This window comes from Adiantum capillus-veneris, chromosome 30 (assembly GCF_014529385.1).
Source record: "Adiantum capillus-veneris isolate H3 chromosome 30, ASM1452938v2, whole genome shotgun sequence".
Classification (NCBI taxonomy): Eukaryota; Viridiplantae; Streptophyta; class Polypodiopsida; order Polypodiales; family Pteridaceae; genus Adiantum; species Adiantum capillus-veneris.
The window spans coordinates 18,676,861-18,703,090 of NC_140960.1; the positions used below are offsets into that span (position 1 = coordinate 18,676,861).

The 26,230-nt window shown below is 41.4% G+C and overlaps 1 protein-coding gene and 1 non-coding gene across 3 annotated transcripts; both read left to right on the forward strand.

Annotated features, from left to right (window-relative positions):
• The first annotated feature begins 1,104 nt into the window (after positions 1-1,104).
• On the forward strand, positions 1,105-9,228 carry LOC147417623 (uncharacterized). 2 transcript variants are annotated; one of them, XM_086506955.1, is made up of 3 exons: positions 1,105-1,471; positions 6,082-6,204; positions 8,842-9,228. In XM_086506955.1, the coding sequence occupies exons 1-3, from the start codon at positions 1,246-1,248 to the stop codon at positions 9,000-9,002; spliced, it is 510 nt and encodes a 169-aa protein (XP_086363081.1). In that variant the 5' UTR covers positions 1,105-1,245; the 3' UTR covers positions 9,003-9,228. The 2 variants fall into 2 exon arrangements, with proteins under 2 accessions (XP_086363081.1, XP_086363082.1); XM_086506956.1 differs by having other exon boundaries at positions 1,327-1,484.
• Positions 9,229-12,441: 3,213 nt separating this feature from the next.
• On the forward strand, positions 12,442-12,514 carry TRNAA-AGC (transfer RNA alanine (anticodon AGC)). The gene has a single exon. It is a non-coding gene; the product is annotated as a tRNA-Ala (tRNA).
• The last annotated feature ends 13,716 nt before the right edge of the window (positions 12,515-26,230 follow it).

Below are 26,230 nucleotides of genomic sequence, written 5' to 3' on the forward strand. Positions count from 1 at the left end.
GAACTCAGTATAGATTTGAATTTTCTCTCTTTTACAATGTGCATTGTTCGTCACTCCTAATAGGCCTACCTTGCTATAATTAAGGTGGACACCTCTTCACAATGTCAGACCTTGTGATTTTCTTTCTTGTTTAAAACCTACATTGAAAAATTTAAGGGATAAATTGACTACATTGAATGGTTTTTACATAACATCTCTCCATCGCCTTCTCCATCTACTAACATAATATGGCGAAAGGGGGAGCCCTTTACACGTGTCGCAATCTGCGACTTGAAGACTAAAGTCCAAAACAAAAACAAGCCCCTTTGCACGCGATAAAGAGGGAGAGAGGGGGAGAAAGAGAGGCCGCCGAAGGCGGCCGACTGTACTAGTATACTAAACGATGGAGAGTCACCATTTTTGGCTAGGAGCTCACTGTTTGCCACGTGTCCCTCTCCTTCTCCTTCTCTCTCTCTTTCTCTCTCTCTCTCTCTCTCTCTCTCTCTCTCTCTTGCGGAGGACGGGTCATGCCTCTAACTTTTGCAAGTTTTTTCGCCTTCAAATATACAAGTATTGGCTGATTGCTAATTATATTGTAGATTCCTCACCATCCTCGCTCTACCTGAAGACTCCACAATTCTTGCAAGAGAGGTTTGAGCTCCTCACAATACAATCAGAGTCAACTCACCTAAACTAGTTCATCGTGCGAACATAGGTGCTTTAAGTGCGAGACTTAATTTTTTTTTTAATAAAAGAGAATGTAGTTGTCTAGCGCATTCCAAGGGCTTCCCATCTGCGTGCCTTGTTGATCCTCCCGCTTGATGCCCGCCTCCCGCCTCACCACGCCCAGACGTGTCGACAGGCGACAGGGTGATGCGCTACCTCCCATGCTTGCGTCCCAGCCACTCCAACTACGATCCGCCCCTACCTGCATTTTGACCCTTGTTCGAGCGACGAACACGTTTTCACTTTTGAACCAAGTGAAGATTCTCCCATCAATTCCCCATTTCCTCTCTTTTTTTGAAATCGTTGGCAGATAGCGTAAAGGGGCTAATAAAAAACCGAGTTCCTGTCGTAGAACCCCTATCATTATAACCATTTTACTCCGATGATGAGACACACAGTGATTCTCAAAATTTGTAGGAATGTTTCCGGCGACATTAATTTTTCAAATGTCGACACTGCGTCGCGTCGGCCTCCACCCTTGATCACTTGAGATTGTTCTGCGTATTCTCTGTCTTCTTCTTCGCTCCGTCTCTCGTGGAAATGGAGGAAGAGAACCCGCCATCTGCGAGAAGCAATAAGCTGAGGAGGCAGCGTCTGTTCGAGAGGCAGGTAGCACGGCAATGCTGGGAGAAGGCTGATGTGGTGCCTGGCCGGCATCCTGACCGTTGGCGCAAGGATTATGCAGGGAATGTCGTCTGCCGCAAACTTCGTGGATGCGATGGCTGCCTTTGCTTTCAGTTTGACCACATTTTTCCTTTTACCAAAGGTCTCGAGTCTAGGTTCTCTACTTCGCCTCTCATACTTGTGCGTACATTTTATTTATCACTCACTCTCTCTCTCTCTCTCACACACACACACACACACACACACACACACACACACACACACACATTCGGTATGGGCAGGAGAACTGGGTTTACAACTAATTGTTCAAAATATAAGATTAGAATTTTTATGTGGAAATGTGATTTCCAGTTTTTATGTCGTGCTTGAGCAAGTTTTCGTTGAGCTCATCTCAAATTTTCGACCAGGCATTGAGTTGATGGTCATATCGTTTAGTCTTTAATTCAGATTTGTTGAATGATGAATGGATTCATATAGGTGAATGATAAAGTTGTTTTGCGACCATAAAGATGTCACATTGTTAAATTTTGGGCTGAGTCTCGACTGTGTTAAATCTTTCTACGTCTTTCTATGTATTATCATATTAAGGTATGTATGTGTTGTTTAATTTTCATTCTACACAATGGTTTTTTTTTTGTGCTAGACGTTGTTAGGGCCACATTTTTTGTGCTATACTTCATTAGGGCCGAATTTGCCATGCTTCTCCAGCGCTGTCATAGAAACCGTACTTGTACTATTCAACACTTGCGATCTAGGAGGAATTTAGTATGTAGTGTATAATTTATGTCTGAGGTGCATATGCATACATACCTGATACTTAGTTTTACACCTTTTTGACACATGATGTGAGTAGAGATGTCATGGTTTCTAGCATATGTTGTATGTGTGGGTGTGTGTGAGAGAGAATACTTTTTGGGCGGATATCTTGTTGTACTTTGCACGATGGAGCTAACCGGGATACCATGGTAGTTATTATGTAGTGTATAGGTGTGGTGTGTGAGTACATAATTTTATTTAAGGTGCAGTGGAAGTGAATGTTGATATTGCTCAAGACGAGTGCTCTAAACTATGCTCAAGGATTCCTTTTACTTACGGAAGGGAGAGCCTTCCGTTCCTTTAGAGAGAGTGCAATGATCACTAACATAATGAATGCTACTGTGAATGAAAGTGTTTAGAGAGAGAGAGAGAGAGAGAGAGAGAGAGAGAGAGAGAGAGAGAGAAGAATACGACACCAGACGGTTCTCAAACCCTCCTCCAAGGGCCCCCCTCTCTATGGCAAGAGAGGTCTACGCTATAGATTGCAAAATCTGGTACAATGGTCTAGATTCAATGGACTTGCCGACGACTATTAGGACGACGACGAGGACGGGCTGAAATCTGAAAATGAAAGGACTGATCTGCTGAATTCTGAAACGCTTGCTGAATTCTGCGATGCGGCGATTTGCTACCGAGGTGGAGATTTGCGAGGCTAAGGGCTGATCTGCAAGTGCAGAGGGTTGAAAACGCTGGCTCGTTTTGCTGATGTGGAAAGCTGAAAACCAGAAACGTTGACCAATTTGCAAGTCTAGAAAACGCTAGGCCTGATCTGCTGAGTTTGCAAAATGCCGGGCTGATCTGCTGATTGCAAAAACACTGGGTCCTGTAGGCTGAAAACGTTGGGTTTTCGGCCGGTCTTGATGAGAAGATGCACTGTAAGTTGCCCGAGCTCCTTCTTCTGCTTCTACTGAGTGACCACTGGGTTTCTTTTATATTTCCTGAGCAATTTGCCCTACTTATTTTTTCAACAAAAGTCACTTATTAATAAATAAGTGAAAACTGTGTATTTTGGGAAAAAGGGTTTAGGCTTTGTAAAATGATCATGATGGGTACTGCATGTCATGCTAATGATCATGCTGTGTGCAATCAAAGGATATGCAACTAATCTAAGTGCCTGGACATGCACGGCCTGCGCATAGGCTCACAAAGGTGCCAGAACACTTCCTAGCTGAGATAGCTTGTCCACATGCACATAGGGTTAGATGTGCACGTGACATCCCCCGCCACTTACGTTTTTAGTTGGGATCTGTTAATATTTGGTCATACTTTGCATGACGGAGTTGATGATTACAAACTACAATGTCTCTTGTGGATGAACGCCATGAGTTTGAAACTCACACTTTCCTTTATAGGTGAATATGCACTTTCTTGGATTCACCTAAATAGATTGAGGTCTTATTAGTAGACATCTTGTTTTGCATTGTGATGGTTACTATTAGAGTTTAACACCTCTTTGGATGGAGCTGCCAGTGTCTGAGCATCTCCTAGGGCAAATCTTAGGGAGTGCTTTTCTTGAGAGCATAATATAGCTTTTTTAAAAGGACAAACTCGTCAGCAATAAAAATCCCGTCTTTGGTAAGAAGGATGAGATGAGATGAGGTTTGCCATAGATACTTTCGGAAGGAGCTTTGCCAAATGGATTGTATGTCTCTCATTCCATTTGTGGTTCAAATACATAGCATTTGAGGAAACCAAGGATAGGAAAGTAAGCTGTCTTGCTCTATCCATCGTTTTGAGGTTGATAAGCTGGCGAAAATAACCGGCTTGGACCTCAGCAATGTCGGCGAGGCTTCCTCCCTCCCCCTCCGTCCTTCTGCCAATGTTTTACGATTGTTCGCTTATGATTTCTTGTCTTGAGAGGTTGCTAGCTCGGGAGGGGGTCCAGTGTGCCTGTTGATGCACACTGGGGACAACCTCTGCGAGTTCAGTATCTGTAGCCCTCATTCATCTCCCTTTGAGAATTGAGGCGGATTGGGCATCTTCTGCCTCCATCAGCTTTGCTTGGCATGGACACACACGTCAATTTTAGCTTCTGTACTTGCCTTTTTTGCTTTTCTGATTTCAGCTTCTTTCCTGGATTTCGTAGCGGACAATGGATTGAGAGTTTCCATTGTGCCTTAGGATAGCCTACCTACTAATAGGAACCATCGATGGATCTTCCGGAGAGCATCTAGACGCAGAGACTCGAAGAGAGTTGGAGCCTTGGGAGTTGTACTTTGCGAACAGTAGTAAAGAAATACCGAAAGGGACACCAATCTTTGTGGCCAGTGCGTCTTTGCTGGGAGCTCGGCCGTGTTGTGTCGACTCTCCTTCTCTCTTTCTCTTCAAGCTTAGTGATTTTGCAGTTCCTGTTCGTGTGTTGCTATTGATTTCTCGCTTGGAATGTCCAAGCTTATAACAACCCCACGACTTGGTAATTCTGGGCTGATATATCACTTGTAAATAAGTTAAACTCACATCTAAGAGGTGCTTTATATGCAGTTAATTTCCTAAGCTTGTTTCTAATGCAAATGTATGAAAACTCTCCCTAGTGCCTACACCTAGTAGACACTTGCTGTGCTCATGTGCAATCAGAGGGTATGCAACTGCCTGGACATGCATGCCCTGCATAGAAGCTCACAAGGGTGCCAGAACCTTCCTAGGCTGTCGTAAACCCTAGAAGTCGGAGTTAGCTTGTCGACATGCACATAGGGTTAAATGTGCACGCAACATCGAGCTTTGGGTCTCTCGGATTCTACCTTTCATGAGTAGGTTACCAAATTCTACCGTGAGTCCCAATGCGATTTTTGGGTATCCATTTTAAAAGTTTGCTCTCTCTCTCTCTCTCTCTCTCTCTCTCTCTCTCTCTCGGCTTATCTTGCTAGGAATTTGCCCTTGCTTTGATCTCGTGGCCATGCCATGTCAAAACAACACCAACTGAACTGGAAACAACAAGGAAAATCTTGAAAAGGATAGCTTACTCAAGACAGAGGAGCAGAGTTCCCCTCTGAGAAGCACTGGCCCCTAAATAGATGCCCCTTGCAGTATTTGATTTTATATTAGGTGAACAATCATGTGGACATCGCTCTGTGAGCCCATTCACATAATCTCAGATAATACAATTGACGCTCATGGTACCTACTTATCTCCCTTGGGAGCCCAAAGCAATCAAAAGCATCTGTTGTTTACGACTCCGACTTGGCTCAATAATCCCAACATATATTTTGATCAAGAAGAGCGCACGTAGAGAAAAAGTGCCACGACAACGCGCTTTTACACTACCACATCACCATGCTATGTCATCAATTCGTACAAGGATGCCAGGTCAGATCCGTACAGTGCCACATCTTCAAAATCCCTGAACTCTCTTTTTCTTTGTTCTTCTTTTAGGGCAATGCTTGTGAAAGGGCCTTATTCACCACTTCAATCACTCCCATTTTGTCGTTATAATCTCTTGTGTTATAGATGGTTTGATAAAAATTCTTTGTGATATGAGAATTATTATTGGTCTCTCTTGGGCTTGCAATTCCTCATCTAAGTCTCGTCTTCTGCTTGCAATAGAGGCATGTTCCCAAATAGGTGCCTCGTATAGAAGTGTATTCAAAGGCTCAAAAGCCATAGCTTCACCCTTTGATCATGGACTTTCACTTCAGAATGTTTAATATCTAAGGAAGGTACATAAATTCACGCCACTTTAGCCTCAATTACTCCCCTCACAAAGAAAATTGGAGAGGTCTCACTCTTACCAAATTTATAGTTTTTGTTTTCCCTACTAGCCCTACTTAGATTTTATTTTTTATTCTTCAAGCTATCAATTATACTCACTTTTAGCTTGTATTGTGTACACCATGGTTCATGTGATTAGATATATAATATGTTGCCTTTTACTAGATAGCTACTCTGTCTTTGTTGGATCACCCATGTTCATGAATGAAGAAATTGACTTGGTTGTGCTAGGTGGAGAAACGGATGTGAAAAATTGTCAAATCTTGCAATCGCGAGTTAATCAATACAAAGGAGACAAAGAACATGTTGGAAAAGAGGAGCTTGAGCAATCTTCTTGTAACCTCAAGTTCACAGGCAGGTTCATTTTATCAATGTACTGATTTGGAGTAACGAGTGTTGCCAATTCATGCATGCTTTAGTTTCCAGTAGCAAGGCTTTTCTCTATTGACCAAAGTTATCATTTCCTTGAGTACTTTATACACTGTAATACTGGTATTCTTTTCAAGGGCTATCGATTGAGATCAAATGATTCCATACAAGCATTAAGCCTCAGACATTTGCAATCTAGGCGTGAAAAATAGTGGGCCATGCTTGATGCAAAATCTTGGCTTGGATGTTCTTGTTAAGACATGTGAAACATCGGATATTTGTTCTCATTCCTCGAGAATTTGGGAGTATATCTCTAACAATACCATAACTGGACAAACTTTTGATCAATGCAAGTTGACCATGCGATCATTAAGAAACGCGGTGCTGGGATGCTCAATATATGCCAGATGCAATTTCCTTGCTTGAAATCATTGAACATTCTAGAGTATTCTCAATATTAGATCGTTATTTAAGGGGCACATTTATGGATGGTCATGCTTGATGGATATGTGGTTGCGCTGTTACAAGAACATATGGGAAAGAGCAGGCTAGTTGTTAGTGCTCCCCAAGGATAAACGTGCTGAAGTTGTGAACAGGAGTGTCTTTAGAATCCTTAGTTGGTGTCGAAGCTTTGGTAGATTTGCTTCCTGTAGTGAACACGGCCTTCCTTTTTCCCTTCTTTTTTCCTTGAGTCAAAAAAGCAGGGTCTCTCTTGTTTTGCTTGCGGTTCAGGCGTTTGTCGGTCAGAAGAGAAACAAACATCTTCAAATGTGGAAAATGAGTGCAAAAATGATCATATGACTGAAAAACTGAATGAAGAATTTACCAGGTAGCTTATGGATAGGATTTCCTAGTGGAACACACTCTTCCAATTGATGCTTGTTGCTGGCAAATTCTCCAACTTCGTCCAATATGTTATCAGACTCCTATTTAGTGAGCTGATCCATCTCTTCTTCAAGCTGAGTAAGCATGGCTTAAGAGAGAGTCCCAAGACGAAGCAAAGGTCCTCCCATAGGTCATCAGAAATTGTAGTTTTAGAGTCAAATTGAGAGAGAAGCAAGCAAGCAATTTTAGTGGAGGGAGAACCAATGCAAAATATAAGGTTTTGATTTGCTATTATAACAGAAGGGTTGTAAAGTGAAAAACAGTTCTTAAAAGCCACCAACTTGGGGCTGCTTTGCGAGCGAGATGCAGCCAAGCAGAATTCACCCTTTTTGTAGGCAGATGCCAGCCCCCATGCGCAAGTGTTTGTGAGTGAGGATGCCCCCTCAAGGTGGCGTTAATAGCAGCCAGATTTGCATTCGCTGTCATTGAGGGTAGATCTGTGCTTCAGGGGCAAAACTCACAAGCAATGAGGGAGGGAAGGGTGGAAGAAAGAGTGGCTACAAGTGAGATCTCACAAAGATGAAGTACCAAAGAGGATTCTCCGCTATGAAAACACCAATAATTGAATGGCTGAAATGCAAAAAAGCTAGTGGAAGTAATGGGATCTGCAAACTGTCAACGAGGCTATGGTTGATCGCTATGGCTGATGTCGAGGGTGCCGATGACGGTGATGGAAATGGGCTGAAAACTGAAAACGCCGGGCTGATCTGCTTCTGTGGAGGAAATTTGCAAGCGCTAGGGATGGTGAAGCAAAAACGCTGATTCTGAAAATGTTGGTCCTGCTGAGGGGCTGGCTGCCCCTAGGGTACTGCGGGTACTAACTTATGCTTTGAGAAGTGACCCCTAGGGTCACTTTTGTATGGAATTAATAAGCTGGGTCGGGCAATGCCGGAAAAAACCCATGATTTCTATATTGCTGGCTAAATGTCAATTATTAGTAAGCTAATAATTACTAATAAGAGGTGCTTCCTATGCAGAGGCCTACTTAGGCGAGTACTAGACTATGGGAACACTCCGTAGTGCCTACACCTAGCAGACATTGTCTGTGCTCTTTTGCAATTAGAGGGTATGCCACTTATCTAAGTGCGTGGACATGTCGTCTTGCGTACAGTCTCACGACGGTGCCAGAACCCTCCTAGGCTGTCCTAAACCCTAGAAGTAGGAGTTAGCTTGTCAGAGGGTATACCACTAATGTAAGTGCCTGGACATGCCGTCTTGTGTACAGTCTCACAACGCAGAACACTTTCTAGGCTGTCCTCAACCGTAGAAGTAGGAGTTAGCTTGTCCACATGCACATAGGTTAAATGTGCACATGACAACCACACAAAAAGCATGAACAGCTATAAACCTGTAGCTGCGTGCTTAGAGCTCTTATATGCAAACTCTGTCAACGGACAATACGTTTCCACTCAGACTGTTGGTAGGAGACTACATGTATCATGTGCATGTAGCACATTTTCCAAGTGTGGTTACAGTGCTCTGTCTATCATGAATAAATGAAGAACATCTGGTACTGAAAAAACCAGATGCATTAAATTATGTCAAGTAATCCGATGCGCCCATTGCGTTTGTTGCCATTTATTGAAAACAATAACCAGTGCCGAGTGACCGGGTGGATGCATGATAACCTAAGAGGCAGTTTTTGCTTGCAAGTGCCGTTTCGGCTGTTTGACATCTGATTAAAAACTCATGGTATACTTACTGGGCTGCCGAACTCATTTTTCTGTTTTGGTGCAGACAAGGAGCTGGATGTAATTGAAATGGCTGTTTATGGAGACGTGATCCGACCAGGTCTTCAGTGCAAGTGTAAAAGCATTGGAGAGGCCTTAGGCATTGCTGTTAAGGCCAAAGGTCCGGTCATAACATCTTGCAAACTTCCATACCAAAAAGCGGAATAGTCTGAGCCCTGGTGACAAGATCGGAAGAACAAAAAAGCTGGAGGGGAACCATTAAAGTATCAATTGGTTCAAGTCTCTGTATATCTGAAATGTACTTTCATGATGGTTGAAATTTTTCTTATTTTCTTTGATTAATGTATACAAAAACAATACCTATAAGCGATGCGCGATTGTTCTTAAGTTGATTTTTGAAATGACTACATGTGAGATCATGCCCACTTTATCTTGCTTCATCTGTTTTAAGCTTTCAAATTTCAGTACCCTAGTGTTCTAGGCTGTACTCATTAATTGTGTCTTGGGAGATCATTTCTTTTCTTAAACTTCTTAATTAGGTTTGAAACTAATTTCTTGTGTTTTGTAATCAAACTGCATGCTGTTTTCAATGCTGCATTATGATGAGAAATGCAAGGACATCAGTAAAACTATTAAGGAGTTTAATTTTAGGGCTAACAGGAGGGTCTTCATGCCCTTATGCATTCTACACCACATGGAGATTGAATCTGAAATCATCTTGGTACCCATAATACAGTGGTGGGTTGCTAGACACCAAGTGAAGTGCTAGCGTTTGATCATTGTCGTTTTGGGTTTGATTGTTCTGTAGCTTCTAAGCACTATCATCTCTTTGCAAAATTATGTTTGGGAGCTTTGTCTCCAGTAGGGGTCGGAGGTGGTGCACATTTGTAGGCGCTTCTCATTTGTAGTAGATGTCTGATTTTGTAGCGGAGAATCCAGTTATACAGTTGTTTTTGGGGCCCCTCCAGTATGTACATGAAGATTGAAGAAAATCAGAAGAAGCACATGCTCTCATCACATGGTCCTCCAACTGCATTTTATAGGCATCTTCAAATGTTAACTTGCAATTTTTTTTGAACAGAGCTGTGGTATGCCTAGGTCACACTATCATATTATCAGTTTTAGAGGTTGTCACAACAGGCCCTAAAGATCATGGCTACAGTAAGACACCAGCTTGGTTGGCTTGTATATGGGTCGATTTGGTATTGAGTGGGGAGACTGTCTTAGGATATTCTCTCAAGGAAGGTTATTTCGTGTATTCTGTGTGGTACATGGGGTTTGATGCAAAATGTGTTGGGAGTGTCATATTCCTCCTTTCGTTGGGCACAAGGGGAATAGAGGCGACACTTAGGGTAGTCGAGAGTTGCTTCTATTGACCTCAATTCAAGAAAGATGTGGATGAGTTTGAGCACACTTGTGTCAGAAGTAAAGTATGACAAAGGAACAAAGCGATGGAAATTCTACAGCCTTAACCCATGTACCAAGGCTGCATGGGCTTTGTCATTGGACAAGAGCTACACTAAAAGTATCTCCTATAGTGTAATAAGATATGGAATCCTCTCTTCCCAAGAGGGCCTTCATATAGCCCAAATTGTGGTACTTTTTAGAGGGCCCTGTATAGCAGAGAATGTTGTTCGCACTCCTTCAATGCCACACACACTCAATTGTAGAGGGTCTTCGAACCACCGTCTAGATTTGAGAAGGCATTCTAAGTGAGGAGTGATTAGCTAGAGTAATGCAACACTTTCTAGCCTTGGTTTTCTTTGTCGCTGTTGGAAAACTTGAAAACTAAGCGCACCCATCATCTTACTAGAGGTTTAACCAAATGGGCTTCTTGACTTTTTATGAGGAGCTTCCAGTTTAAATGGCCATGTCCTCAAAAGGAGTTGTCACTTAAATTTTCCCTCAACAGATGTACTCCAATAGTTGGCATGCTTATTCACCTCCTTTGTTAGCTGCATCTAGCCTGGGCGTGTATCTGTACTGCTAATCTTGTGAGTGTTTTAGGGCATGGGACATAAACCCACCAAATGAACATAGTACATGTTTATGGGGCTCTTGAATGAAAGAAAACACTAGGAAAAAGGGGGGATTTGACCCCAAAACCTCATGAACATGAAGCTAAAGTAGTCTTGGCGGAAGTAAAGATTCAATATGAGAGATAAGGAGGAACAGTTCTAGCTATTTTTTGCCGACAAATGATTAGTACAAAGGCTCGTTAATAGGATTTCAACCAGCTAGTTATAGTTTTGAATAGAATCATGTGGTGGCATTTGATGAGTTGCAAGTTTATCAGAATCTCTTTCTCATGATATACATGTGAAATTTGTTGGTAATGGAGGTTTAGAACATGTCACCGATACATGTTATATGTGAACGGTTTAAGCAATGAGTGACAGGAATAAGAACTCCATAAATCCAATTGATATGGCAGTATGGAGGATTTACATATTGTGAACACCATTTCTTCGAAAGTAAGAATTATTCCTAGCTTAAGAAAATGCTGGCTCTTGTGGCCACTACATTGCTAACTTGTGCATCTCAAGAGCAACCTTTGGCTTGAATAATGTAGGCTATCTTGCGCGTCTCTATGGGTCTTGTTTTCATGGTTGCCTTCATGCTACTCAGTTATTAAAAGCTGGAATGAGGATCATCCATATACTTTGAAGTAAAGGGCCAGCAATATGCGTCTTAAAAATGAACTTTGCTTCATTTTTTGCCTAATTAAGGCTTAATAGACTCGTGGAGCTCTTCGGAGCAATTGTGGAGCAATGGATTATGCACAAGAAGTTTTGGACAAATTCTCACAATAATTCCCACATTGTGACTTACCTCAACATCAAGAGCTTCTGTGAGGGAGGCACCGCATACCTAGCTAGGTACGATTGGGGGCAGGGGACCGCCGGCCCGGTGGGGGGGCCGGCGGTCCCCTGCCCCAATCGTACCTAGCTAGGTATGTGGTGCCTCGCGAACAGAAGCTCCAGATGTTATGCATTGTATGAAAAACACTGAAAAAGACTCCATTTTCCTACATGAGAAAAATTCTTAATCTTCTTGTGATGCTTGTTTGGAGCACTTGCGTACCATCAGACTAAACTTGTTGAGCAGGGCCACATGGCAAAGTCAATGTTTTCTCCTATTTTCCTATGTTGATGACATGCTCTCTCATCACCTTAAGTTAGTGGGTAAAAGGGGGGCATTAACTTGGGGCTATACACCACTCCAAGGCTAGGGGCAATGGTTCCTGCAACATAGGATTTTAGCTAGCTCCCCTTCAATGTAGTCACTTAAAACCAAAAAAACAAGCATACCTACCTGCCACACATTCATATCTCTTTGTATATCGACACATGTAATGGATTGTTCTCCTCCTTGCTAGAGATTGTTCTAGTATTGACCTTCTTGGGTAGTGATCAGTTTGCTACGGCGCAATGCTGACAGGGTTGCGTGCCTATCATGTCCATGAGTGCCTTTCGCACACTAATATCGACCTGTCATAGTGGGAGCACTGATGCGTGAATGAGGTGCATTCTGCACTTGAATTGCTGCGTACAGTCAGCATGTCCAAAAAATACTATAGGTAAAAAATAAATATCAATGACAAATATTAGTTTATAATAATAATATATGTGAGCTGGACCAACCAGGGGATGTAGCTCAGATGGTAGAGCGCTCGCTTAGCATGCGAGAGGTATGGGGATCGATACCCCACTTCTCCAATAATTTTACATGTACATGTTTTTATCTTATCCTGTCCATCCAGACACGTCATGGGTAAATGAGATTAAACAGTGGAGAACTTGATCTGTGAAAGGGCATTATTAGAGACTGTTCATCACTCTCTCTCTCTCTGGTGTCATATACATTTGTGCATACAATTCATGTATCCCACTCTCTACATCGTTAAGATAGAGATGTTCGAAATTGCTATCTTTCATAGAAACAATTTTTTATTAGGGAAAATTACCAAAATACCCCTCTAATTTGTGAAAATTCTCAATATACCCCTCAAATTTCAAAAATTCCCAAAATACCCTTGTATCTATTTTCGTTGGATCTTCAAGATTTTCTAATCTTTATTCTTGTTTGACAATTGAGATCCATTTTTGAGTGCTTAGCATGTAATTTTTTGCAAATTTCCTCCAAAAAAAGGCAATTATGTCTAAAAATAATGTCTCCAAAGCCTACATAACCTACTCAAATTTTAGTTTTAGCATCCTGTGTGGTAGACAATCACTCTTCTTATGAAAAGCTACAAATTTTTTTGTTTTTCAAGAAATGTACTCGCACAGCCAGGGGTATTTTGGGAATTTCGGAAAATTTCAACGGCATTTTGGGAATTTATGACAAATTATAGGGGTACTTTGGGAATTTTTGAAAATTGAGGGGTATTTTGGGAATTTCCACAAATTAGAGGTGTATTTTGGTAATTTTCCCTTTTTATTGTTATGAGTTTTATTACTCTCCATAACAAATACATATAAACCCTGTAGAAACATTTCTCATGCACCGTATAGATCATACAAACCAATTTCTGCAAGGAGTTAAATAGAAAAACACGACCCTCCATTATATCTTCCATGGAGGGAGGGGCCAATATAATCTCTGGTACACTACATTACTTTTTTCCTAAGAGTACTTTGCTCCTATGATTGAGATACTTGCTAATCACACCAACGGTCGACATGGCTTTATCAAATTAAAGCATTGCGACCCTTGGTGTGACTCGCAAGCATCAGGGTTGTCTTCGTTCGTCGAACGGAATGTTCCGTCCGTTCCGTCCCGTCCCGTGCGTTCCGTATGGGACCCGTTCGTTTAAAAAAATGTGGCCGTTGCAGGAAAATTTTGACCTTTTTGAAATTTGAACTTTTTGAGCGCCGACCGGCTGCAACTTTTGAGCGTTGGGGCCTTGGGGCATCATAGCCCCCCCCCCCGCCCCCACATCCACACACACACACACACAAAGCCACATGGCCCATGGCCATGGCACATGAATCATGATCTCTCTTTAACCCTCCTCTCCCTCTCCCCTCAAAACCTATATAAGATTGCCCACCCTCTCATCTTCTCCATATCTCCCTCAAACTCTCTCATTCATCAACTCCCCTACTCAAGCTCCCTCAAGCTCTCTCCATTCATCAAGGGCCAAGGCTTCAAGCCCCACACTCCATCAAGGCTTCAAGCTCCCTTCATCTCCTTCAAGCTCTCCATTATTCCTTCAAGCTCCCTTCCCACCATCACGATTCACTCTCCTCACCATCCATCTCCTTCAAGCTTTCCATTACTCTCAAGTTCTCTCATCACTCCCTATCCCCTACAAGCTCTTCATCATGATTCACTCTCGAGTCTCAAGTTATCACTTCCCATCCTTCAAGATCTCCATAATGCCGCCCGCTCTTCATGAAGCCTTCACAAAGCATTGCCGCTACTTTGAAAGGGTGAAGAGTAAGCAAAATGTTTGCAAATGGTATTGCAAATATTGCTCCAAGACCATGACCTCAAGCGCCACCCGCCTTATCATCCACTTGACCAAGATGGGAGGGCAAGCCGGCCCTTGTGCGAATATCCCTGACGGCATTCTCCAAGAGTGCAAAGCAAGGTAGCTCCCCTTGAAGATGTGCAAGGGGGTTGCAAAGGCATCGGAGGAGGTGGTGCCGCCCGACCATGATGTCTCCGATTCGGGAGAGGATGCTTCTCCATCAATGTCCATTGCGTCCGGCGCCGCTACCATGGCCTCCACCGACGGAGGTAGTGTCTCAAAGAAGAGCAAAAAAAGTCATGGTGGACGGCTTCCAAAGCAAGCTACTCTTGCACAAGCGGTGGGTGATACTTCCGGTCCATTGTCTTTCCTCAAAGAGAGGCAACGACAAGCGGAGATAGAGATTGCACGCACCATCATTGAGTGCAATTTCTCTTTCCATATTCTTCCTGTGCGTGCCGGATGGAAAAAGTATGGTTGCTCTATTCTCACCGATGGATGGAGTGACCGCAAGAAGAGGGGAATAATTAATATCCTTGTCTCATGCCCTCACGGGTGCCTTCATTTACCGCCACATCCATCAAGCCATAAAGAAATTTTTTGATTCCACTCTCAAGTATTTACTATTTTCAATTTTGTCTTTTAGAAGATGCGTTGCCATTATTGTAAAGCTAATGATCACTTGATGAAGCAGTGTCCTAAGTTGAAGGCCAAAGAGGCTAAGAAGAAAGAGGGTGGTTCCACTGCAAATGCTGGTTCCACTACAAATACAGCCATTGTTGAGTCTTCTGTAAAAGGAGACTGTAATGCTGATGTTGATACAGAATGGGCTTTTAGTGCAGAGTGCACTTACAATCCTGATGTCCATGATGCATGCATGTCAGTTGCTGCAGATTCACATGTGTGGTATTTTGACAGTGGTGCCACAACGCACATTACCTCACATCGTGAATTGTTCACCTCTCTCGAGTATGTCCCTCATGAGAATTCAGTCACTTGTGCCAACAATGCCTCTTATCCAGTTCAGGGAGTTAGAAAGATTGTGCTTACTACTGCAAATGGCAGTTCCTTTACACTTGTTGATGCACTTTTTGTACCTGGGATCAAGAAGAATCTCTTGTCTATATCCACACTTGCTAGACTTGGACTTGTAGTCAAATTTGTGGATGACAACTGTACAGTCCATGATATCAATTTTGGTGATGAAATTGTTGCATCTGGTTTTTTGTGCGATGGGTTGTATAAGCTCACTTTGTATGACAAGTGTGGACAAAATTTTGCAAATACAGTTGCAGATTCAAGGGCTATTTCAGAGGCTAAACTTCGCCATGCACATTTTGGTCATCTGAATTTTGCCAGTTTGTTGCGTTTGCAGAAATCTGATATGGTTGCTTCTTTTTCGCCGCTTGAAGCACCTGTCAAACATGTTTGTGAAGGCTGTATTTTGGGTAAAATGCAGCGTTCTAAGTTTCCAAAAGATGGTTTAGTTAGGGCCACATGTAGGTTGCAGCTTGTGCCTAGTGATGTTTGTGGGCCCATGAAAACTCCATCCTTGGGCAATTACCTGTACATCATGACTTTCATTGTTGATTACTCCAGGCATGCATTGGTATCTCCGCTTAAAGCGAAGTCCGAAGTTTTTATGAGCTTCAAACATTATCTAGCTATGGCTGAAAATGTCTCGAAATGTACTATGGGCACCCTTCATTCCGATTGACGGGGGGAGGATATGTCTCATGAATTCAATGCAATTTTGGCTAGTCGTGGGATAAAACACCAATGTACAGTGCCTTATACACCTCAGCAAAATGGTGTTGCTGAGAGGAAAAACATGTCACTTACGGAAATGGCATGATGTATGGTCAAAACTCAAGCTTTGCCGCATTCTTTTTGGCTTGAGGCCATCATGTATGCCACTTATGTACTAAACAGGTGTCCTACAAAAGCTTTGCAGTCTATTACTCCATATGAAGCATGGCATGATAGAAAGCCTTCTATTGAGCACATGCATGTTTTTGGCTGTTTGGCATATGCTTTGGTACCACAAACACAGCGCAGAAAATTGAATGATAAGGCTGTCAAATGTATTTTTGTTGGTTATAGTGCTGGCATCAAAGGTTCCAGGTTGTATCATCCACAAACAAAGCGTATTCTGGTTTCACGGGATGTAGTGTTTGTGGAAGATTTTGTTCAGCCCTTGCTTTCATGTACTAGAGACAGTAATGTAAGCTCATAGGACATTTATGACACTTTATTGTCTCTTTTCAGTGGTGGAAATACGAATTTAAGTTCCAATGAGGCAAATGTACAACCTATGGGGTTTCCAAAAATGTTACAGATCCGTCTATTACTGATGCAGATGTAAATGATGTACTTGATGAGGGAAGGGCTAAAAATGAGCAGGCTACAGGTATGCCAAAATGGCTGGTGCATACATTGCATGACAGTAAATTGGATGCACCTTTGTCTAGTCGTACTCGTTCAGGCTCTCGTCATGCATCTTATGCATCAGATTGTTATGCTTTGGTTGTGTCTAGCTTACATGATGTTGAGGAGCCTCTGTCTTTAGATGAAGCACAAAATTCAAAAAATTGGATGGCTGCCATGCAATTAGAATACGATACAATTATAGAAAATGACACATGGACTTTATGTGATTTTCCTCCTGGCAAAAAGGCCATTGGTACAAAGTGCGTTTACAAGTTGAAACGCAAGCCGGATGGTGAGATCGATCGCCATAAGGCTCGACTTGTTGCAAAGGGTTATGCACAACAAAAAGGCATAGATTATGAAGAGACCTTTGCTCCCACTTGTTGTATGACTACTATTCGTTTTCTATGTGCATTGGCAGCTCATTTTGGTTGCGATGTACATCAATCAGACATTATTACTGCTTTCTTGAATGGTGACATATTTGAGGAAGTTTATGTAACACAGCCTCACGGTTTTGTCAAGAAAGGACAAGAGGACAAAGTGTGCAGATGTAACAAGGGTTTGTATGGGTTGAAGCAATCTCCTCGTGCTTGGTATGAGAAATCTTACACTCATTTGGTTAAACAACGCTTTCGTAACAGTCCAACGAAAGCACATTGTATGTAAAGCGTGAGGGTGATGTACTTCTCATTGTGGTTCTTTATGTAGATGATTTGCTGATCACTGGACCAAATGAGAGACATATTGCTAAATTTAAGGCTGATTTGAATGCTACTTTCAAGACAAAAGATTTGGGGATGTTGCATCATTACTAGGGTATACAGTTTAAGCAGTGTGATCGTGGTATTGCCTTGTGTCAGAAAAGTTACATAGAGACATTGCTATTTAAATTTGGACTTGAGGATTGCAAACCTATTGCCACTCCCATGGAAACAGGTTTGAAGTTGAGTCTACATGATGCTGGCGATCCTGCCGATGTCACTCTTTACGAAACTATTGTTGGCTGCCTCATTTATGTATGCAACACAAGGCCAAATATTCAATTTGCAGTCTCATAGGTGAGCAGATTTATGCATAGCCCAGGGTCTAAGCATTGGCAGGCTATCAAGAGGATTTTCCGCTACCTTAGTGGTACTTTACATCTTGGCTTGTTTTATCCCAAGGGGGAATCATTGCCGCCAGACTTACATGCTTTTTCAGACTCACATTGAGCTGGTCATTTTGACACGCGAGCGTCCACAAGTGGTTTTTGTTTCATGCTTGGCAATTCATATATATCATGGTTGAGCAAGAAGCGACCTACTATGGACATTTCGAGTTGTGAGGCTGAGTACAGGGCAGTCTTCACACCTACATTTGAGTGTGTATGGCTCCGACGCCTTATGGATGATTTGGGTGTTGGACAGGACACTGCCAACATTATCTACACTGACAGTCAGAGCGCATTGGCAGTTGCAAGGAACCCAATTTTTCATGCTCGCACAAAGAACATTGAGGTTAATTACCACTATGTCAGGGAGAGGCTCTAAGCAGGAGAGATCAGCTTGGCTTATGTGCCAACACAGGACAACCTTGCAGACCTTTTCACAAAGGCATTGTCTCATGAGAAGCTCGAAGCTTTCCGCAAAGCTTTGGGCTTACTCCCCTTTGTTGACTGATCATGTCCTCAGAGCATGGCACTTCCCTTTACTCATGTGCCAGCTCTCGTTCAACGCATCACTCCAAGGGGGATTTGTTACCATATACATTTGGTAGTGATGTGTGTGAACACACTAGGACCGCCGGGGTATTTTTTCCCTCTTTAGGAGGTTTTTTCCCATGTGCATTGTATATACGCCCATCACTCTAAGGCTATCTATATTTCCATTGCACACTAAGTAACACACTCTCTATTGTGTGCATTGAGCTTCCTTCATCTTCTCCACGCTGTGTGTGTTTCTCTGCAACCCTAATTCCAACATCAAATAGCCTGACCATTACATGACTTAACAAAGAAGAACGTTAAGTATTCATGGATTGCTAAGGAGCAAAATTGTTTTGACAAGCTCAAAGAGAAGCTTACCTCTCAACCAGTCCTCATGCTTTTGGATCTCTCAACGCCATTTGAGGTCCAATGTGATGCTTGTGGTGATTGCCTTGGAGCTGTCTTGCTTCAAGAAGGGCATTTCATAGCATTGAGAGTCGAAGGCTCAATACGGATGAACGGGTCTCGGGCATTTATGAGAAAGAGCTTTTAACTGTTTTACATGTCCTAGACACATGGAATCACTATTTATTTGGGACTACATTCATTCTACGAATAGAACACCAAAGTCTCAAGTACTTCATGACGCAAATCAAGCTTTCCAACAAACAAATGAGGTGGGCAAATTTTCCTTCGCAATTTTATTTCCATATTGCTCACATTGCTTGTAAGCACAATCAAGTGGCCGATGCACTTTCACAATGACCAAAAGTCAATACGGTATCTATAGCAACTCACAATGATCTATCTTCTATGATAGATGAGTATGCTACTGACCCTGAATTTAAAGATGTAATGTCAGCCCTTGATTTGGGGAAGAAAGAGGAACCATTCAAATTGAAAGATGGTTATCTTCTCCATGGCAATAGGCTATGTGTTACCCACTACCTTTGTGAGAAAGTCATGTATGAATCCCATGCTCCTCCCTCTGCGGGGCATAGAGGCATTCAACCTACTTTTTGAGGAGAGTAGACGTACTTACCATGAAAGTGGAGTACATACAAGAGTATGTTTCAAAATGTGTGGTATGCCAAAAGACTAAGTATGATAGAGGGAAGAAACCTGGATTACTCCAGCCATTGCCAATCCCTAATTCACCATGGGAGAGTATATCCATGGATTTTATCTTTGGATTACCCAAGTCTATCCATGGGAATATGGGAATATGGACAATAGTCGACATGTTTAGCAAGCAAGCACACTTTATTCCAGTCAAAAAGACTATTAAGGCACACGAAATGGCAACCATCTTCATATCTCAGATTTTCAAACACCATGGATTACCAACATCTATCGTGTCAGATAGAGATCCTAGAATGACCATTAATTTTTGGAAAGGTCTCTTTGAAAATCTAGGTACAAGATTAAATTTCTCTTCGGCCTATCACCCACAAACGGATGGCCAAATGAGATAGCCAATCTTACGATACTCCATCTACTAAAAACTTATGTTATAGAAGTAGATCAATGATCACAATGGGAGAAGTACTTACCCCTTGTAGAGTATGCGTATAATAATACTATCCATAATACTACGGGAAAAGAACCTTTTGAGATCATAGAGGGAAGACCTAAAAGTCCCTTGCTACTTAAAGTACATGGGAAGATCTTCGCTATTGATGAGTATAGCCATGACATACAAGAATCTTTTCAAAAGGTTAAGCAGGCTATATCCATCTCTCAACAAAGGCAAAAAGCTGCTGCTGACAAGCACAAAAGGGCCTCAACGTTCAAAGAAAATGATTGGTTCTTACTTAAGTTTCCCAAGGCTCAATTGAGGCAAATGACGACAAGCAAAAATCCTACAGGCCATTAAAAGTAGTATGCTAAATTAGCAAAAAGATACTATGGTCCTTTTCAAATCTTGAAGCCAATAAATGACATGGCTTATCAACTCAAGTTGCCCAACCATTGGCTCATACAAAATGCTTTTCATGTGAGCATACTTAATCCCTACAAAGGAGAGCCACCAAATGAACCAATTATTGAAGACCCTCTCAAAATCGAAGACCAAGAAGAGGTGCTACAACCCAATGCTATCCTTCGGCATGAAGACAATGTACTATGGCATGGTAAGATTATCCGATGGTATCTTATTAATTTCAAAAATTATCCTTTTCAAGATGTTGGATGGATGCAAGGAATATAGCTTAAGGATATTATGAACCTTGTCAATGCTTACAATGTAAGCAAATGTAAATGCTTTCTACATGAACAATGTTTTTGTCTTATAAGACAAATCCTCTTTTGTGCACAAATTTAAAATTTTAAATAGTATGCATGCTTAGAATTATGTTTGTGATGACGACGTCACTCAAAGACCAAGTAGAATTTGTCACTCTACTTTGGGAGTATGATATGGACTAAAGAGCAGACATGCTTGCGGTAGCTACGTCTCCCAAGCACCAAATGGATTGATCATCCATTCTAGAATGATGTCGTAGGGTGAAAAGGTATCCTCTACCCGCTAAGAAACGTAGACTAATGACTAAGATTTTATCTCTTCTACCTCATAGTTGAGGACGACTATGATTTCAAGAGAGAGGTAATGCCATAAAATCTAATATCTAACCAACCCAAATTATTTTCTCATATTAAACTGATCATTTAATGTAGGAGAATAAACGAGAACAAGGGTTAGAATATAGACATGTGCTTATGGATCTATCTCACTATGGGGCCAAGGTTAAAGGGGTCCAAATGAGAGATGGTATATTAAAGAGCAATGCTACCTAATGGAGCTTAAAAACCTTAGGGTTAGCTTCATTAAAGACCTCCAAAAGTTATTGTTATAAAGTCCTTTCACCTTAGGCAAGCTAGGGTTGACCTTGAGGTGGGAATCCTACCCAAGCATGAGGTACTTGTCGGCTTGTTAACTAAAGTACTTAAAGTGTTTGTGGGAACCTTTCCCAAAGCTTGAGGTAACTTTTATGCTTAAATGACTAAGGTTCTTGAAGTGTTCAATTCAAAGATAACCTCCTCTCAAGAGGCATAAACGGTTTCCATGTTTAATTGACTAAGTGCTTGAAGTGTTCAATTCAAACCAAGTGACTTGAGAAGCAGAAAAGAAACATGTCAAAATCTTGCACATGTGGCCCTCATGATGTGCTTGAATCCTATTGGATAGGCTTTAAAGGGGTCCAGTGAGAATTTAGATGCATAAAAATAAATAATTAAGTTCTTTCTCTCAAAGAGGAAAAAAAGGACATATGTCCAAATGATATAATTAAATAATACGAGAGAGAGAGAGAGAGAGAGAGAGAGAGAGAGGTGGACCAAGCATGAGAGGGGGTATACTCTCCCCCCTCCACACACACACAAACAAGAGCCATGCTTCAATGCTTAAGCTTGCCATCTTCTTCATCTTCATTACTATGCTATTATGTTATGCTAAGCAAGAAGAGTGATAATAAGTGAGAAAATATTTCTTTTTCCTATGGATGATTTTTCTTCCTCATCCCTACCCTCATTCCCCACTAGCTCTCTCCACCTTCGAAGGTGTTTGAGGCCTTGGGGACCGAGGCTTGGGATAGTTAATGCTTTTTGCAAAGTTTATGTTATGCTTGTGATGCATGAATCTTTCCATCTTCATTGCATCACCTAGGTCACAAGGAACACAAAGATTGTATTGTATCAAGTCTCCCTTGATGGGAGAATCGATAATACAAACACCTTTTGGAGGGGGGACCGGGGGGGACCGGCTCGAAGTAAATCCGGTCCTCAACTATTGTCATTTTCTCTAATACTCTCTCTCTTGCAAACGTATTGTTCATGCCAAGTTAATTAAGTACTATGTTTATGTTGCTATCATCAATTAAGTTCACCCTCCATGTTCTCAAAGTAATCTCACAAAAATGCTCACTCTAATTCTCTTAATTCCGCTATTCTCAAAGTTTATAGGCCATTTCCATTACAGGACGGATTTACACACGGTGTTGCTTAAATCAATGAATCTACACCAAGATGAGCATTCACACACTGCCTAAATCGGCGAGCCTGTGTGCATGTGACCAATGAACTATGCAAGGCATAAAAGACAAAATATTTACTACCTATTTGACACAATTTTGGAGTATGTTTTGAGTAGGAAGTACTTACAAACTGTTTTTCACTATCTCGAAGCACCTTAGCTCATGTGAGTGGTTGTAGCTTAATGACAAATGATCTTGATAGCAATTCCATTCAGTGCAAGAATAAGCCATGGCATTAGACAGGGTTGATTTCACAACTCATAAGACAATGTAGGCAAGTAAAAGAGCCCTACCTTTTGAAAGTTTCCAATAGTATTGTCACTTGCTGCAAAATTGCTTGAGTGTAGCCCCTTCAGTATATTTGCAAAGAGAGTCACTTAAAAGAAATCAAATTAAATGAGCACTTAGAAGATGTTGTAAGAGGTGTGGTGCAAAATTTTGAGATCTACACATAAACAAGAGGAAAGTAGTGTAAGCATTAGGATGGTGCATTATACATGGCATCTAGTTGTCCCCTAAAGATACATAAAGAGAGCTAGCTCATCAGAGATAATTCAAATGATATTGTTAGATATATATTATTATAATGCATTAAGAAATTACATATTTGGAGGTTCTTTGAAGAAATAGCTAGTGGCCAAATTATTATTATAATGCATTAAGAAATTACATACCTGGAGGTTCTCTGAAGAAATAGCTAGTGGTTAAACTGAGAAGTAAGCATGAATGGGATCAGTAGGCATGTCTAGGAGTTTGGCACAGTCTTATATGAGAGAGTTAGTATACTCAACCAGCTAAGTTTGAATTATAAAGTAGTTTAGATATTTGATTGTGTAAGAAGTAATGAATTCACGCTAGAATGTTATAGAGTATTGCTAGTGAAGTATTACCTCAATATGGTAAATGATTTTGTAAAAGAAAACTTAATAAAAAAGGAGATTTACAGTGGTATGATCGAACCTTGTCATAAATTATTCAGCTCGTTAGTGATTGAATTAGGAATGATCTTTTAGATGTATATACTTAGAACAAGTAGTAAACCAGTAAAGCTAAAGATTCTTGGAGTTACAATTAATGAAAGTAGATGATTAAATAAGAAGAGCATAGGGCAGTCGTGTAAAATTTGAGAATATTCTTTAAGAAAATGCAAACTACCATCTAGTAATTCAAGTATACAAAAAGGGAGCTTTGATACTTTGTTAGTAACAAAGTGAAAGTTGAAAAAATTAATGAGAAATAGAGCGGTCACTTGCATGAATGAATAGCAAAGATCATACATTGGTATGGTTCTTCATGTTTAGCTTGCTTTGAATATGGATTGTTTCCTTTTTATTGTCAAAATAGTGTAAGAATCCTAATTGTTGCAAACTTCGAAGGTATGAGAACTCTTAATCTAGCATCTGCTCCCAATGTGGCCGTAGGGGCATAGCTTTGTTGAGAAGTCCAACCATAAGCACCCCATGTTCCCTTTCAACATCATCGTCACTAACCAATAGGATCATCACAATGCCAACAACAGCGACAATGATAGATGAAGACAGCGTCGGCTTCAACTTATGGCTGACTGAACCTATGGCATTGAAAACGAGATAACTAAATTTTGCAAGCCCATGAGTATGCACTCGTCCGCAAGGTGAAGATGACGAGAGTAACCATAGTGGCAATCTTAGACCCTCACAATGCCCTCGACATTGGGACAGCTCATATTGGTACCTATACAAGTTCCCCTAGATTTTCTAGTCTAGGGTTTGGCTCTTTGAGTCGTAGTAGCATGCCCACATGGCACATCAAGACCATGTATCCATGGCATTTGGGGTATACTTTATCTTTTGGAATTTCGTTCATGTTTGTGGTTGGCTTTTGAAGCATAAGCCCAAGGCCTTTATGAAAGGCTCTTGGCATCGCTTTGAAATTATGTACCCCTATCTAGAGACTCAATGGGAGCACGCAAAGACAACGCCTGAAGGAACTCAAACTATTGCATCTTATTGTTGTAAATACAAGAAATAATACAAGAATCTTAGTCGAAGGAGTTCCTAGCTGCAAACTCTTGTCGATGCAAAGAGTGAGCAATTTGTTCCGGTATCAATAATGGTGCACTACGATGGGGACTAGCGATTTTTGGCCCAAACATGGAGGAGGACAAGTCACAAGACAAACATTTTGGAAGACTTGGTCTAAGAGGAAGAATAGTTGAGGTTCACTTGTCCATAACACCTTTGACATGCCAAGAAGAGTAAATATTCATTAGCTTTTCCAATGCAGGGGCAAGTCGTTGGGCGGCACTGATCACCCGGCACTAGTAGGCACTACAACATAATGTAGAGAGGAGGTGAGCACGAGGATAGGGAACAATTGTACTAGTAGTGGGTTGCTATAAGTGGGGTCGCTAGAGTGCCTAGAGAAGCTTCTATTTTGTATAATTGAGATGCGGACTGGGGTTGTGCATGTGTGTGAGATCGTGCGACAACAACACAAGGGTGGGATAACGCTAGGGTGACAACATGGAAAAGCCGCCTGACAACATGTAAATCTTGTTGTTCGCCCACAGTTAACTAGAGCCATTGGCGTCTAAACTCCACATGTTGCTAGCTTGCCAGTGCCAACAGATTTGTTGCCCACATTCAACCTACCCTTTTTTTCATGCCACCCCACCCTCTACATAACGTGCAAGCCTTACACCCACTGACCTTGCGCATGGCTCTTACCTACTCAGCATGTAGTTTCTCACATGTGGCTCCGAATAAAAGCAAGAGGCAGATGATTGAGGGCGATGGTGTTTTTTTCCTCCTTTTTTTCTCTAACCAACATTGACAGCAATTACAGGTTACGTGTGTGATAGCGAGCAACAGTTCACAATTATCTATTTATTTATTAATTTTGGCTTTTTTGGCTTGCATGGAAACCTTTGAAAAGTGTCTACTGCATTCTTTGATGATTGTGAAGATCTTTGAGTTCTCATAGGGCATGCCCTCTCCATTAAGGCTTCTCCTCCTAGATTTGCTTATGAAAAGATGGATTAACCAAAAAAATAAAATACAATAATATTGCTCATTCTTCTCCTTCTTCTACTAATTAGTTACACATACATGATCATAATACAATCAAAATTCTCTTAATTGATTTACATAATCCTATGACATTAAAAAATTTATTCTTCTTCTTCTTCCATCAAGAAACATTCTCATGCCTTACTATTATCTACATCTTATTTTCCTATAAAGGATCCAAATGGATCGTGGTCTAGCGGTGAGTATTTCTTTGTTTACGCACATGGTTTACGTGCATGTGCAAGTCAGTTGGTGTGTTATGAAATACATGGTGATGTTTGAAAATAAGCATACTCTCTTCTCATATTCATGAAGAACCATAAAAGAAACACAAAAGAGATAAAATGAATAGTAAGATCATTTTTAAAAAATGACTTAGCTCCATCTTTGCTCACATAGAGATCCCACAACCATGCTCCATGCACTGCCAGGAGTGTTGATCGTGCTCTAATACCACTGCGACAATGGAAGTGCACAGGGCCTACAAATACGTATAGACAATGCACGGGGGGAAAAACCTCCTAGAGAGGGAAAAAATACCCGGCAATCTTAAGTGTGTTCACACATAACTACCACATGTATATGGTAACAAATTCCCCTTGGGAGTGATGCGGAGAAAGTGAGCATGCGTGTGCTGGAGCTGTTGGCGACTAAGCCTGGAAGGATGCAACCTCCTCTGATACCAATTGTTGGAATTAGGGTTGCAGAAAAACACACACAGCTTCGAGAAGACGAAGGAACCTCAAGGCATACAACAG